This window comes from Oncorhynchus mykiss, chromosome 29 (genome assembly GCF_057628025.1).
Source record: "Oncorhynchus mykiss isolate SJ-2025 chromosome 29, ASM5762802v1, whole genome shotgun sequence".
In the NCBI taxonomy this organism is placed as follows: domain Eukaryota; kingdom Metazoa; phylum Chordata; class Actinopteri; order Salmoniformes; family Salmonidae; genus Oncorhynchus; species Oncorhynchus mykiss.
In genome coordinates, this window is record NC_143050.1 from 6,410,251 (window position 1) to 6,425,000 (window position 14,750).

The 14,750-nt window shown below is 40.4% G+C and overlaps 1 protein-coding gene across 1 annotated transcript in view; it reads right to left on the reverse strand.

The window, feature by feature from the left end:
• LOC149970326 (FRAS1-related extracellular matrix protein 2-like) overlaps nucleotides 1-14,750 on the reverse strand; it is a 126,353-nt gene that overhangs the window by 29,304 nt on the left and 82,299 nt on the right. The window contains exon 4 of the mRNA XM_090226230.1: nucleotides 8,567-8,797. Coding sequence (XP_090082356.1) covers nucleotides 8,567-8,797 — 231 coding nt within the window. The remainder of the gene's footprint in view (nucleotides 1-8,566; nucleotides 8,798-14,750) is intronic.

Here is a 14,750-nt window from a genome sequence, read left to right on the forward strand (position 1 = left end):
AAGGTAGAGAAAGAGGTTGGCTAGAGAGAGGGAGAAGGAGGAGGATAGAGAGAGAGGTTGGCTAGAGAGAGGGAGAAGGAGGAGGATAGAGAGAGAGGTTGGCTAGAGAGAGGGAGAAGGAGGAGGGTAGAGAAAGAGGTTGGCTAGAGAGAGGGATAGGGAGGAGGATAGAGAGAGAGGTTGAATAGAGAGAGGGAGAAGGAGGAGGATAGAGAGAGAGGTTGGCTAGAGAGAGGGATAGGGAGGAGGATAGAAAGAGAGGTTGAATAGAGAGAGGGAGAAGGAAGAGGATAGAGAGAGAGGTTGGCTAGAGAGAGGGAGAAGGAGGAGGATAGAGAGAGAGGTTGGCTAGAGAGAGGGAGAAGAAGGAGGATAGAGAGAGAGGTTGGCTAGAGAGAGGGAGAAGGAGGAGGGTAGAGAGAGAGGTTGGCTAGAGAGGGATAGGGAGGAGGATAGAGAGAGAGGTTGAATAGAGAGAGGGAGAAGGAGGAGGATAGAGAGAGAGGTTGGCTAGAGAGAGGGAGAAGGGTGAGGGTAGAGAGAGAGGTTGAATAGAGTGAGGGGGAAGGATGAGGGTAGAGAGAGAGGTTGGCTAGAGAGAGGGATAGGGCGGAGGATAGCGAGAGAGGTTAGGGCGGAGGATAGAGTGCCATCACAGCAGCAAGATTTGTGACCTGTTGCCACGAGAAAAGGGCAACCAGTGAAGAACACACACCATTGTAAATACAACCCATATTTATGCTTATTTATTTTTAGATTGTGTCCTTTACCATTTGTACATTGTTAAAACACTGTATATATATATAATATGACATTTGTAATGTCTTTATTGTTTTGAAACTTCTGTATGTGTAATGTTTACTGTTAATTTTTATTGTTTATTTCAATTTATATATTCACTTTATATATTATCTACCTCACTTGCTTTGGCAATGTTAACACATGTTTCCCAAGCCCTTGAATTGAATTAGAGAGAGAGGTTGAATAGAGTGAGGGGAAGGAGGAGGGTAGAGAGAGAGGTTGAATAGAGAAAGGGAGAGGATGGAGGATAAAGAGAGAGGTTGAATAGAGCGAGGGAGAGGGATGTGATGGATAGAGAGAGAGGTTGAATAGAGAAAGGGAGAGGGATATGATGGATAGAGAGAGGTTGAATAGAGCGAGGGAGAGGGATATGATGGATAGAGAGAGAGGTTGAATAGAGTGAGGGAGAGGGATATGATGGATAGAGAGAGAGGTTGAATAGAGCGAGGGAGAGGGATATGATGGATAGAGAGAGAGGTTGAATAGAGCGAGGGAGAGGGATATGATGGATAGAGAGAGAGGTTGAATAGAGCGAGGGAGAGGGATGTGATGGATAGAGAGAAAGGTTGAATAGAGCGAGGGAGAGGGATATGATGGATAGAGAGAGAGGTTGAATAGAGCGAGGGAGAGGGATATGATGGATAGAGAGAGAGGTTGAATAGAGTGAGGGAGAAGGGATATGATGGATAGAGAGAGAGGTTGAATAGAGCGAGGGAGAGGGATATGATGGATAGAGAGAGAGGTTGAATAGAGCGAGGGAGAGGGATATGATGGATAGAGAGAGAGGTTGAATAGAGCGAGGGAGAGGGATATGATGGATAGAGAGAGAGGTTGAATAGAGCGAGGGAGAGGGATATGATGGATAGAGAGAGAGGTTGAATAGAGTGAGGGAGAGGGATATGATGGATAGAGAGAGAGGTTGAATAGAGCGAGGGAGAGGGATGTGATGGATAGAGAGAGAGGTTGAATAGAGTGAGGGAGAGGGATATGGGGATAGAGAGAGAGGTTGAATAGAGTGAGGGAGAGGGATATGGGGATAGAGAGAGAGGTTGAATAGAGCGAGGGAGAGGGATATGATGGATAGAGAGAGAGGTTGAATAGAGTGAGGGAGAGGGATATGATGGATAGAGAGAGGTTGAATAGAGCGAGGGAGAGGGATATGATGGATAGAGAGAGGTTGAATAGAGCGAGGGAGAGGGATTTGATGGATAGAGAGAGGTTGAATAGAGCGAGGGAGAGGGATATGATGGATAGAGAGAGAGGTTGAATAGAGCGAGGGAGAGGGATATGATGGATAGAGAGAGAGGTTGAATAGAGCGAGGGAGAGGGATATGATGGATAGAGAGAGAGGTTGAATAGAGCGAGGGAGAGGGATATGATGGATAGAGAGAGAGGTTGAATAGAGCGAGGGAGAGGGATATGATGGATAGAGAGAGAGATTGAATAGAGCGAGGGAGAGGGATATGATGGATAGAGAGAGAGGTTGAATAGAGCGAGGGAGAGGGATATGATGGATAGAGAGAGAGGTTGAATAGAGTGAGGGAGAGGGATATGATGGATAGAGAGAGAGGTTGAATAGAGCGAGGGAGAGGGATATGATGGATAGAGAGAGAGGTTGAATAGAGTGAGGGAGAGGGATATGATGGATAGAGAGAGAGGTTGAATAGAGCGAGGGAGAGGGATGTGATGGATAGAGAGAGAGGTTGAATAGAGCGAGGGAGAGGGTTATGATGGATAGAGAGAGGTTGAATAGAGCGAGGGAGAGGGATATGATGGAAAGAGAGAGAGGTTGAATAGAGTGAGGGAGAGGGATATGATGGATAGAGAGAGAGGTTGAATAGAGCGAGGGAGAGGGATATGATGGATAGAGAGAGAGGTTGAATAGAGTGAGGGAGAGGGATATGATGGATAGAGAGAGAGGTTGAATAGAGCGAGGGAGAGGGATATGATGGATAGAGAGAGAGGTTGAATAGAGTGAGGGAGAGGGATATGATGGATAGAGAGAGGTTGAATAGAGCGAGGGAGAGGGATATGATGGATAGAGAGAGAGGTTGAATAAAGTGAGGGAGAGGGATATGATGGATAGAGAGAGAGGTTGAATAGAGCGAGGGAGAGGGATATGATGGATAGAGAGAGAGGTTGAATAGAGCGAGGGAGAGGGATATGATGGATAGAGAGAGAGGTTGAATAGAGCGAGGGAGAGGGATATGATGGATAGAGAGAGAGGTTGAATAGAGTGAGGGAGAGGGATGTGATGGATAGAGAGAGAGGTTGAATAGAGTGAGGGACAAGGGATATGATGGATAGAGAGAGAGGTTGAATAGAGCGAGGGAGAGGGATATGATGGATAGAGAGAGAGGTTGAATAGAGCGAGGGAGAGGGATATGATGGATAGAGAGAGAGGTTGAATAGAGCAAGGGAGAGGAATATGATGGATAGAGAGAGAGGTTGAATAGAGCGAGGGAGAGGGATATGATGGATAGAGAGAGAGGTTGAATAGAGCGAGGGAGAAGGGATATGATGAATAGTGAGAGGTTGAATAGAGCGAGGGAGAGGGATGTGATGGATAGAGAGAAAGGTTGAATAGAGCGAGGGAGAGGGATGTGATGGATAGAGAGAGAGGTTGAATAGAGCGAGGGAGAGGGATGTGATGGATAGAGAGAGAGGTTGAATAGAGCGAGGGAGAGGGATATGATGGATAGAGAGAGAGGTTGAATAGAGTGAGGGAGAGGGATATGGGGATAGAGAGAGAGGTTGAATAGAGCGAGGGAGAGGGATATGATGGATAGAGAGAGAGGTTGAATAGAGCGAGGGAGAGGGATATGATGGATAGAGAGAGAGGTTGAATAGAGTGAGGGAGAGGGATATGATGGATAGAGAGAGAGGTTGAATAGAGCAAGGGAGAGGGATATGATGGATAGAGAGAGAGGTTGAATAGAGTGAGGGAGAGGGATGTGATGGATAGAGAGAGAGAGGTTGAATAGAGCGAGGGAGAGGGATATGATGGATAGAGAGAGAGAGAGAGAGATAATGAATCAAAGGAGGACGCTGAATCATTATAAAGGGAATCTCTGCACATCTATAATTATCTAAATATACACTGGAGAGTCAGGGAATTAACAACAGAAATACCCAACACAGTAACCTGAAAAATAGCAACATTTCTCTCTAGCGGTGAGAGTAAATTAGCTCATTAGTTTCAACCTGTGTGGTAGTCTAGGTAGGCTCCTGCACCGTAGCAGGGTAACAGAGTTGACTGGTTAGGTTACTGTACTATAGCAGGATAACAGGGTTGACTGAGTAGGCTCCTGTACTATAGCAGGATAACAGGGTTGACTGAATAGGCTCCTGTACTAGAGCAGGATAACAGGGGTGACTGGTTAGGTTACTGTACTATAGCAGGATAACAGGGGTGACTCGATATGCTCCTGTACTGTTTCAGGATTACAGGGTTGACTCTGTGTGCTTCTGTACTATAGCAGGATAACAGGGTTGACTGGTTAGGTTACTGTACTATAGCAGGATAACAGGGTTGACTCTGTGTGCTTCTGTACTATAGCAGGATAACAGGGTTGACTGGTTAGGTTACTGTACTATAGCAGGATAACAGGGTTGACTCTGTGTGCTTCTGTACTATAGCAGGATAACAGGGTTGACTCTGTGTGCTTCTGTACTATAGCAGGATAACAGGGTTGACTCTGTGTGCTTCTGTACTATAGCAGGATAACAGGGTTGACTCTGTGTGCTTCTGTACTATAGCAGGATAACAGGGTTGACTCTGTGTGCTTCTGTACTATAGCAGGATAACAGGGTTGACTCTGTGTGCTTCTGTACTATAGCAGGATAACAGGGTTGACTCTGTGTGCTTCTGTACTATAGCAGGATAACAGGGTTGACTCGGTATGCTGCTGTACTAGAGCAGGATAACAGGGTTGACTCTGTGTGCTTCTGTACTATAGCAGGATAACAGGGTTGACTCGGTATGCTGCTGTACTAGAGCAGGATAACAGGGTTGACTGGTTAGGTTACTGTACTATAGCAGGATAACAGGGTTGACTCGGTATGCTCCTGTACTGTTTCAGGATAACAGGGTTGACTCTGTGTGCTTCTGTACTATAGCAGGATAACAGGGTTGACTCTGTGTGCTTCTGTACTATAGCAGGATAACAGGGTTGACTCGGTGTGCTTCTGTACTACAGCAGGATAACAGGGTTGACTGGGTAGGTTTCTGTACAGTAATGTCACCTACAGGCTACAGCACCTTCATTACCTTAACTGAATTTGTGTCTGAACAGAAAAGCGAGACTTGAAGATAATGAGAGACTGTTATTTAAACTTGTTGATGTTTTCCTTATTAAATGGAATAATGCTTTGGTAGTTTGATACAGAGAGATATATTATACATACAGTACTATGCTATACATCCTATATTATACTATACTATACTATATTATACTGTACTATATTATGCCATACTACACTATATTATACGATAATATATTCTCCTACACTATATTATACTATTTTTACTACAGTATATTATACTATACTACACTATACTGCATTATACTACACTATATTATACTGTACAGTATTATACTATATTTTACTATACTATATAATACTATATTATACTATATTACATTATACTATGCTATATTATACTATGCTATATTATACCATACTATATTATACTATACTATATTATACTATAATTTACTATACTATATTACACTATACTATATTATACTATACTATATTTTACAGTACTATATTATACTATACTATATTATGAAAAGTTTTACTATACTATATTATGTTATACTATACTATATTATACTATATTACACCTTACCATATCATATTATACTATATTTACTATATTATGCTATACTATATTATACTATATTGTACTATACTATATTATACTATACTATATTATACTATATTTTAATATACTATACTATATTATACTATATTGTAATATACTATATTCTACCATACTATATTCTACTATACTGTATTATACTATTTTACTATACTATATTATACTATACTGTATTATATTATATTATGATATAATATACTATGTTATAGTATACTATATTACACTATATTATACTATACTATATTTTACTAAATTATACCATACTATATTATATTGTACTATACTACATTATACTGTACTATACTATATTATACAATGCTATATTATACTATGCTCTATTATACTATATTTTACTATACTACATCATACTATACTATATTACACAATACCATTTTTTACAAAACTGTGTACTATACTATACTATATTATACTATATTTTAATATACTATATTATACTATATTATACTATATATTACTTTACTATAGCATCTATACTATATTTTACTATATTATACTGTACTATACTATATTATGCTATACTATATTATACTATATTTTACTAAACTAAATTATACTATACAATATTATATTTGACTGTATTACACTATACTATACTATATTTTACTATAGTATATTCTACTATACTATACTATATTATACCATACTATATTTTACTATACTATATTATTCTGTACTATACTATATTATACTGTACTATATTATACTATATTATATTATACTATACTGTATTATACTATATTATTCTATATTCTGCTATACTATATTGTACTGTACAATATTATGCTATGCTATACTATATTATACTACATTTTACTATACTATATTCTAATATACTATATTCTACTATACTATATTATACTATACGATAGTATACTATATTTTACTTTACTATATCATAATATACTATATTTTACTATATGATACTATACTATATTGTACTATATTTTACTATACTATATTATACTGTACTATATTATATTATACTGTGCTACATTATACTATACTATATTCTAATATATTTTATTTTACTATATCATACTACACTATACTTTACTAAATTATACTATGCTATATTATACTGTACTATACTACATTATACTTTACTATATTATACTATAATATACGATCCCATATTATACTATATTTCACTATACTATATCATACTATATGACACTCATATATTTTATTATACCGTACTATGTTATACTATATTTTCAATACTATATTATACTATACTATACTATATTATACTATACTATACTATATTTTACTAAATTATACTATACTATATCATACTGCACTATACTATATTATGCTATATTTTACTATACTATATTATACTACACACTATTATATTTTACTGTACTACACTATACTATACTATATTATACTATATTGTATTATACTATATTATACTATTTTTTACTATACTATATTCTGCTATACTATATTGTACTGTAACATATTATGCTGTGCTATACTATATCATACTACATTTTACTATACTATATTCTACTATACTGTATTCTACTATACTATATTCTAATATACGATAGTATAATATATTATACTATATTTTACTTTACTATATCATACTTGACTATATTTTACAATATTATACTATACTATATTGTACTATATTTTACTATACTATATAATAATATACTATATTATACTATACTATATTATACTATATTTTACTTTACTATATCATACTACACTATACTTTACTGAATTATACTATACTATATTATAATGTACTATACTATATCATACTATACTCAATGCCACTATACAATATTTTATTATACTTTATTTTATTATACCATACTATATTATGCTATATTATGCTATATGTTACTATACTGTATTATACTATATTTTACTATACTTTATTCTACTATATTATATTATACTATACTATATTATACTATATTTTACTTTACTATATCATACTACACTATATTTTACAAAATTATACTATATTATACTGTACTCTACTACATTTTACTATACTATATAATATGATCCTATATTATACGATCCTATATTATACTATATTTTACTATACTATATCATGCTATACTATATGACACTATACTATATTCTATTATACTTTATTTTATTATATCATACTATATTATACTATATTTTGCATTATTATATTACAATATAGTATATTTTACTAAATTATACGATACTACATTATACTATAGTATGCTATATGTTACTATACTATTTTATACTATATTTTACTATACTATATTATACTATACTATATTATATTATACTGGGCTATACTATTTTATAATTTACTATATTATACTATACTATAGTGTACTATACTTTATTCTACTATACTATACTATATTATACTATACTATGCTATAATTTACTATACCATACTATACTATACTGTGTTATATTATACTATACCATACTATATTATACTAAATTTCACTATTCTATATTATACTATATTATACTATACTATAGTATATTTTACTGTACGATACTATACTATATTATACTATACTATATTATACTATATTTTACTATACTATATTATACAGTACTATATTATATTTCACTGTACTATACTACACTATACTATATTATACTATATTTCACTATACTACATTCTACTATACTATACTATATTATACTATACTATATTATACTATACTATATTATACTATACTATATTATACATACTGCATATAGCAGCAGTACCAGTGTACCAGCGGTGGCTGGTGGGTGGAGATATAGGAGGACAGGCTCATTGGCTGGAATTGAATAAGTGGAACGGTAGTAGTAGCAGGAGCAGGGAACTCTAGATCAGCAGTGTGTACTAACCGTCGGAAGGGCCCAGTATTTCCACCGTGGCGGTGGCAGGGAATTCCAGTGCTCCCATAACGGGCTCAGACAGAAGGATCCGGAAGGTTTCAGACTGTTCAAAGATCCCGTCGGCAAGGATCACAACACGCCACGTGGCACGTGTCTGGCCAGGGATAAACTGTACCTGCTCCTGGGAGTGACCCTTAAAGTCCTGGTCATTCTCCGCACTGCCGCTCTGGGTACCAATACCTGGAGGGGAGGGAGAGAAAAGGTGGCGAGGATGAGATAAGGACATTTTAAAAAGGAAGACAGAGAAATATGAAGGGTTATATGGAAACAAAATGGAGATTGAGAGAGTAAGAGATGAGGAATGAAAGAAAGGGAGAGTGGGAAAAGGTAAGAGGAAGAAGACAAAGAGAAAACAGGAAGACAGTGAGTTATTCACACAGTTGTTCTCTCTCTCTCTCTCTCTCTCTCTCCCTCTGTGTCTCTCTCTCTCTGTCTCTCTCTCTGTCTCTGTCTATCTCTCTCTCTCTGTCTCTCTCTCTGTCTCTCTCTCTCTCTCTCTCTCTCTCTCTGTGTGTCTCACTCTGTGTCTCTCTCTCTGTCTCTCTCTCTCTCTCTCTCTCTCTCTCTGTCTCTCTGTCTCTCTGTCTCTCTCTCTCTCTCTCTCTCTCTCTCTCTGTCTCTCTGTCTCTGTCTCTCTCTCTGTCTGTCTCTCTCTCTCTCTCTGTGTCTCTCTCTCTGTGTCTCTATCTCTGTCTCTCTCTCTCTCTCTCTCTCTCTCTGTCTCTCTGTCTCTCTCTGTCTCTCTCTCTCTCTGTGTCTCTCTCTGACTCTCTCTCTTTCTCTCTCTCTTTCTCTCTCTCTCTCTCTGAGCCACAGGGAAGTGAGGGATGAGTGTACGTCAGAAGCGTTTCAATAGATGTATACTACATTTACAGGGATGGATTAGCTAACACATGCATGCTGGTATAATGACTGTTTTTTTTGTTACAGAGACATTATTCAGCATCCTGGCCACATCCTGGCCACATGACACTCAATACTATTTCTAGAGCTGTCTCACACACACACACACACACACACACACACACACACACACAGTGCATTATACAAGTATTTTGTTACATCACAACCTTCAACCAAAATTCTAAAATGGATTAAAGCAAAAAGAAGTTGAGAAATTTTAGAAAATGTATTTAAAAAAAAACTCCAGGAAATATCACATTTACATAAGTATTCAGACCCTTTACTCAGTACTTTGTTAAAGCACCTTGGGCAGTGATTACAGCCTTGAGTCTTCTTGGGTATGACTCCCTTTCTCCCATTCTTCTCTGCAGATCCTCTCAAGCTCTGTCAGGTTGGATGGGGAGCCTCACTGCACAACTATTTTCAGTTATCTCCAGAGATGTTCGATTGGGTTCAAGTCCAGGTTGTGGCTGGGCCACTCAAGGACATTCAAAGACTTGTCCCGAAGCCACTCCTGTGTTGTCTTGGCTGTGTGGTTAGGGTCGTTGTCCTGTTGGAAGGTGAACCTTCGAACCAGTCTGAGGTCCTGAGCACGCTGGGATCTCTCTGTACTTTGCTCCGTTCATCTTTCCCTCATTCCTGACTAGTCTAACAGTCCCTACAGCTGAAACATATCCCCATAGCATGATGCTGCCACCACTATGCTTCACTGTAGGGATGGTGCCAGGTTTCCTCCAGATGTGATGCTTGGCATTCAGGCCATAGAGTTCAATCTTAGTTTCATCAAACCAGAGAATCTTGTTTCTCATGTTCTGGGAGTCTTTAGGTGCCTTTTGGCAAACTCCAAGGGGGCTATTATGTGCTTTTTACTGAGGAGTGGCTTCAGTCTGGCCACTCTACAATAAAGGCCTGGTTGGTGGAGTGCTGCAGAGATGGTTGTCCTTCTGGAAGGTTCTCACATCTCCACAGAGGTTCTAGTTTCTAGTTCCGACAATGCAGTAATAACCAACAAGTAATCTAACTAACAATTCCAAAACTACTGTCTTATACACACAAGTGTAAGGGGATAAAGAATATGTACATAAAGATATATGAATGAGTGATGGTACAGAGCGGCATAGGCAAGATACAGTAGATGGTATCGAGTACAGTATACACGTATGAGATGAGTATGTAAACAAAGTGGCATAGTTAAAGTGGCTAGTGATACATGTATTACATAAAGATGCAGTAGATGATATAGAGTACAGTATATACATATGAGATGAATAATGTAGGGTATGTAAACATTATATTAGGTAGCATTGTTTAAAGTGGCTAGTGATATATTTTACATCATTTCCCATCAATTCCCATTATTAAAGTGGCTGGAGTTGAGTCAGTGTGTTGGCAGCAGCCACTCAATGTTAGTGGTGGCTGTTTAACAGTCTGATGGCCTTGAGATAGAAGCTGTTTTTCAGTCTCTCAGTCCCAGCTTTGATGCACCTGTACTGACCTCGCCTTCTGGATGATAGCGGGTGAACAGGCAGTGGCTCGGGTGGTTGTTGTCCTTGATGATCTTTATGGCCTTTCTGTAACATCGGGTGGTGTAGGTGTCCTGGAGGGCAGGTAGTTTGCCCCCGGTGATGCGTTGTGCAGACCTCACTACCCTCTGGAGAGCCGTACGGTTGTGGGCGGAGCAGTAGCCGTACCAGGCGGTGATACAGCCCGCCAGGATGCTCTAGATTGTGCATCTGTAGAAGTTTGTGAGTGCTTTTGCTCACAAGCCGAATTTCTTCAGCCTCCTGAGGTTGAAGAGGCGCTGCTGCGCCTTCTTCACGATGCTGTCTGTGTGGGTGGACCAATTCAGTTTGTCTGTGATGTGTATGCCGAGGAACTTAAAACTTGCTACCCTCTCCACTACTGATCCATCGATGTGGATAGGGGGGTGTTCCCTCTGCTGTTTCCTGAAGTCCACAATCATCTCCTTAGTTTTGTTGACGTTGAGTGTGAGGTTATTTTCCTGACACCACACTCCGAGGGCCCTCACCTCCTCCCTGTAGGCCGTCTCGTCGTGTTGGTAATCAAGCCTACCACTGTTGTGTCGTCCGCAAACTTGATGATTGAGTTGGAGGCGTGCGTGGCCACGCAGTCGTGGGTGAACAGGGAGTACAGGAGAGGGCTCAGAACGCACCCTTGTGGGGCCCCAGTGTTGAGGATCAGCGGGGTGGAGATGTTGTTGCCTACCCTCACGACCTGGGGGCGGCCCGTCAGGAAGTCCAGTACACAGTTGCACAGGGCGGGGTCGAGACCCAGGGTCTCGAGCTTGATGACGAGCTTGGAGGGTACTATGGTGTTAAATGCCGAGCTGTAGTCGATGAACAGCATTCTCACAAAGGTATTCCTCTTGTCCAGATGGGTTAGAGCAGTGTGCAGTGTGGTTGAGATTGCATCGTCTGTGGACCTATTTGGGCGGTAAGCAAATTAGAGTGGGTCTAGGGTGTCAGGTAGGGTGGAGGTGATATGGTCCTTGACTAGTCTCTCAAAGCACTTCATGATGACGGAAGTGAGTGCTACGGGGCGGTAGTCGTTTAGCTCAGTTACCTTAGCTTTCTTGGGAACAGGAACAATGGTGGCCCTCTTGAAGCATGTGGGAACAGCAGACTGGGATAGGGATTGATTGAATATGTCCGTAAACACACCAGCCAGCTGGTCTGCGCATGCTCTGAGGGCGCGGCTGGGGATGCCATCTGGGCCGGTAGCCTTGCGAGGGTTAACACATTTAAATGTTTTACTCACCTCAGCTGCAGTGAAGGAGAGGCCGCATGTTTTGATTTCAGGCCGTGTCAGTGGCACTGTATTGTCCTCAAAGTGGGCAAAAAAGTTATTTAGTCTGCCTGGGAGCAAGACATCCTGGTCCGTGACGGGGCTGGTTTTCTTTTTGTAATCCGTGATTGACTGTAGACCCTGCCACATACCTCTTGTGTCTGAGCCGTTGAATTGAGATTCTACTTAGTCTCTATACTGACGCTTAGCTTGTTTGATTGCCTTGCGGATGGAATAGCTACACTGTTTGTATTCGGTCATGTTTCCGGTCACCTTGCCCTGAATAAAAGCATTGGTTCGCGCTTTCAGTTTCACGCGAATGCTGCCATCAATCCACGGTTTCTGGTTTGGGAATGTTTTAATCGTTGCTATGGGAACGACATCTTCAACGCACGTTCTAATGAATTCGCACACCGAATCAGCGTATTCGTCAATGTTGTTGTCTCACGCAATACGAAACATATCCCAGTCCACGTGATGGAAGCAGTCTTGGAGTGTGGAATCAGATTGGTCGGACCAGCGTTGAACAGACCTCAGCGTGGGAGCTTCTTGTTTTAGTTTCTGTCTGTAGGCAGGGATCAACAAAATGGAGTCGTGGTCAGCTTTTCCGAAAGGAGGGCGGGGCAGGGCCTTATATGCGTCGCGGAAGTTAGAATAGCAGTGATCCAAGGTTTTGCCAGCCCTGGTTGCGCAATTGATATGCTGATACAATTTAGGGAGTCTTGTTTTCAGATTAGCCTTGTTAAAATCCCCAGCTACAATGAATGCAGCCTCAGGATGTATGGATTCCAGTTTGCAAAGAGTCAAATAAAGTTAGTTCAGAGCCATCAATGTGTCTGCTTGGGGGGGAATATATACGGCTGTGATTATAATCGAAGAGAATTCCCTTGGTAGATAATGCGGTCGACATTTGATTGTGAGGAATTCTAAATCAGGTGAACAGAAGGACTTGAGTTCCTGTATGCTTTTGTGACCACACCACGTCTCGTTAGCCATAAGGCATACGCCCCCGCCCCTCTTCTTACCAGAAAGATGTTTGTTTCTGTCGGCGCGATGCGTGGAGAAACCAGCTGGCTGCACCAACTCCGATAGCGTCTCTCCAGTGAGCCATGTTTCCGTGAAGCAAAGAACGTTACAGTCTCTGATGTCCCTCTGGAATTCTACCCTTGCTCGGATTTCATCAACCTTGTTGTCAAGAGACTGGACATTGGCGAGAAGTATACTGGGGAGGGGTGCACGATGTGCCCGTCTCCGGAGTCTGACCAGAAGACTGCTACGTTTCCCTCTTTTACGAAGTCGTTTTTTTGGGTCGCCGGCTAGGATCCATTCCGTTGTCCTGGGTGAAAGGCAGAACACAGGATCCGTTTCGCGAAAGTCATATTCTTGGTCGTACTGATGGTGAGTTGACGCTGCTCTTATGTTCAGTAGTTCTTCTCGACTGTATGTAATGAAACCTAAGATGACCTGGGGTACCAATGTAAGAAATAACACGTAAAAAAAACCTAAAAACTGCATAGTTTCCTAGGAACGCGAAGCGAGGCGGCCATCTCTGTCGGCGCCGGAAGTACACACAGAAATGACCACAGAGATATAGACATGAGAGTAACCCTACACAGTATCAGAAGCTATTATTAAGAGAACTAGAGTATTGTACTTTAGGAAGAAAATGAGCTTTCACACCAAGTTCACCCTCACGTCCCCTCCAAGCTCCGCGGGGAAGGGAGAGAATAACAGAAATACAACAAATGAAGTGAAATGGGAACAGAAGAAAAATAGAAAGTGTTTCAAAGAAATAGAGTAATGAAAGGAGAGAAACGGAAGAATGAGATTTCTTCTCTCCATTCCATCTCTCTCTCTCGTGTTCCATCTCGCTCTCGTGTTCCATTTATCTCTCATTGGGGGGTCTCTTCCCACCGTTAGCACACCTCAGACAGGCGGAGGGGAGGAGAAGGGGACGAGAGGGAGGAGGGGAGGAGAAGGGGACGAGAGGGAGGAGGGGAGGAGAAGGGGACGAGAGGGAGGAGGGGAGGAGAAGGGGACGAGAGGGAGGAGGGGAGGAGAAGGGGACGAGAGGGAGGAGGGGAAGTAGAAAGGGTTCAGGGGAGGTGGACTACAGTCTTAAATATAAAGGTGCAAGTTGGAACCAAATAAGGTTGTTGAGAGCGATGCCATTGAGGAACCATTTTAGGGTGTCTGAGGAACCATAGATGGGATGGTTCTTTGAAGAACCATATAAAAATCTAAAACCAGAAATGTTTAGGCCTTTCACATTTCACATTCTTAAAATAAAGTGTTGGTCCTAACTGACCGTAGGACAGGGAATTTTTTTACCAGGATTAAATGTCAGGAATAGTGAAAAATGGAGTTGAAATATATTTGGCTAAGGTGTATGTAAACTTAAGTAGGTGTTACAACCACAGCATCT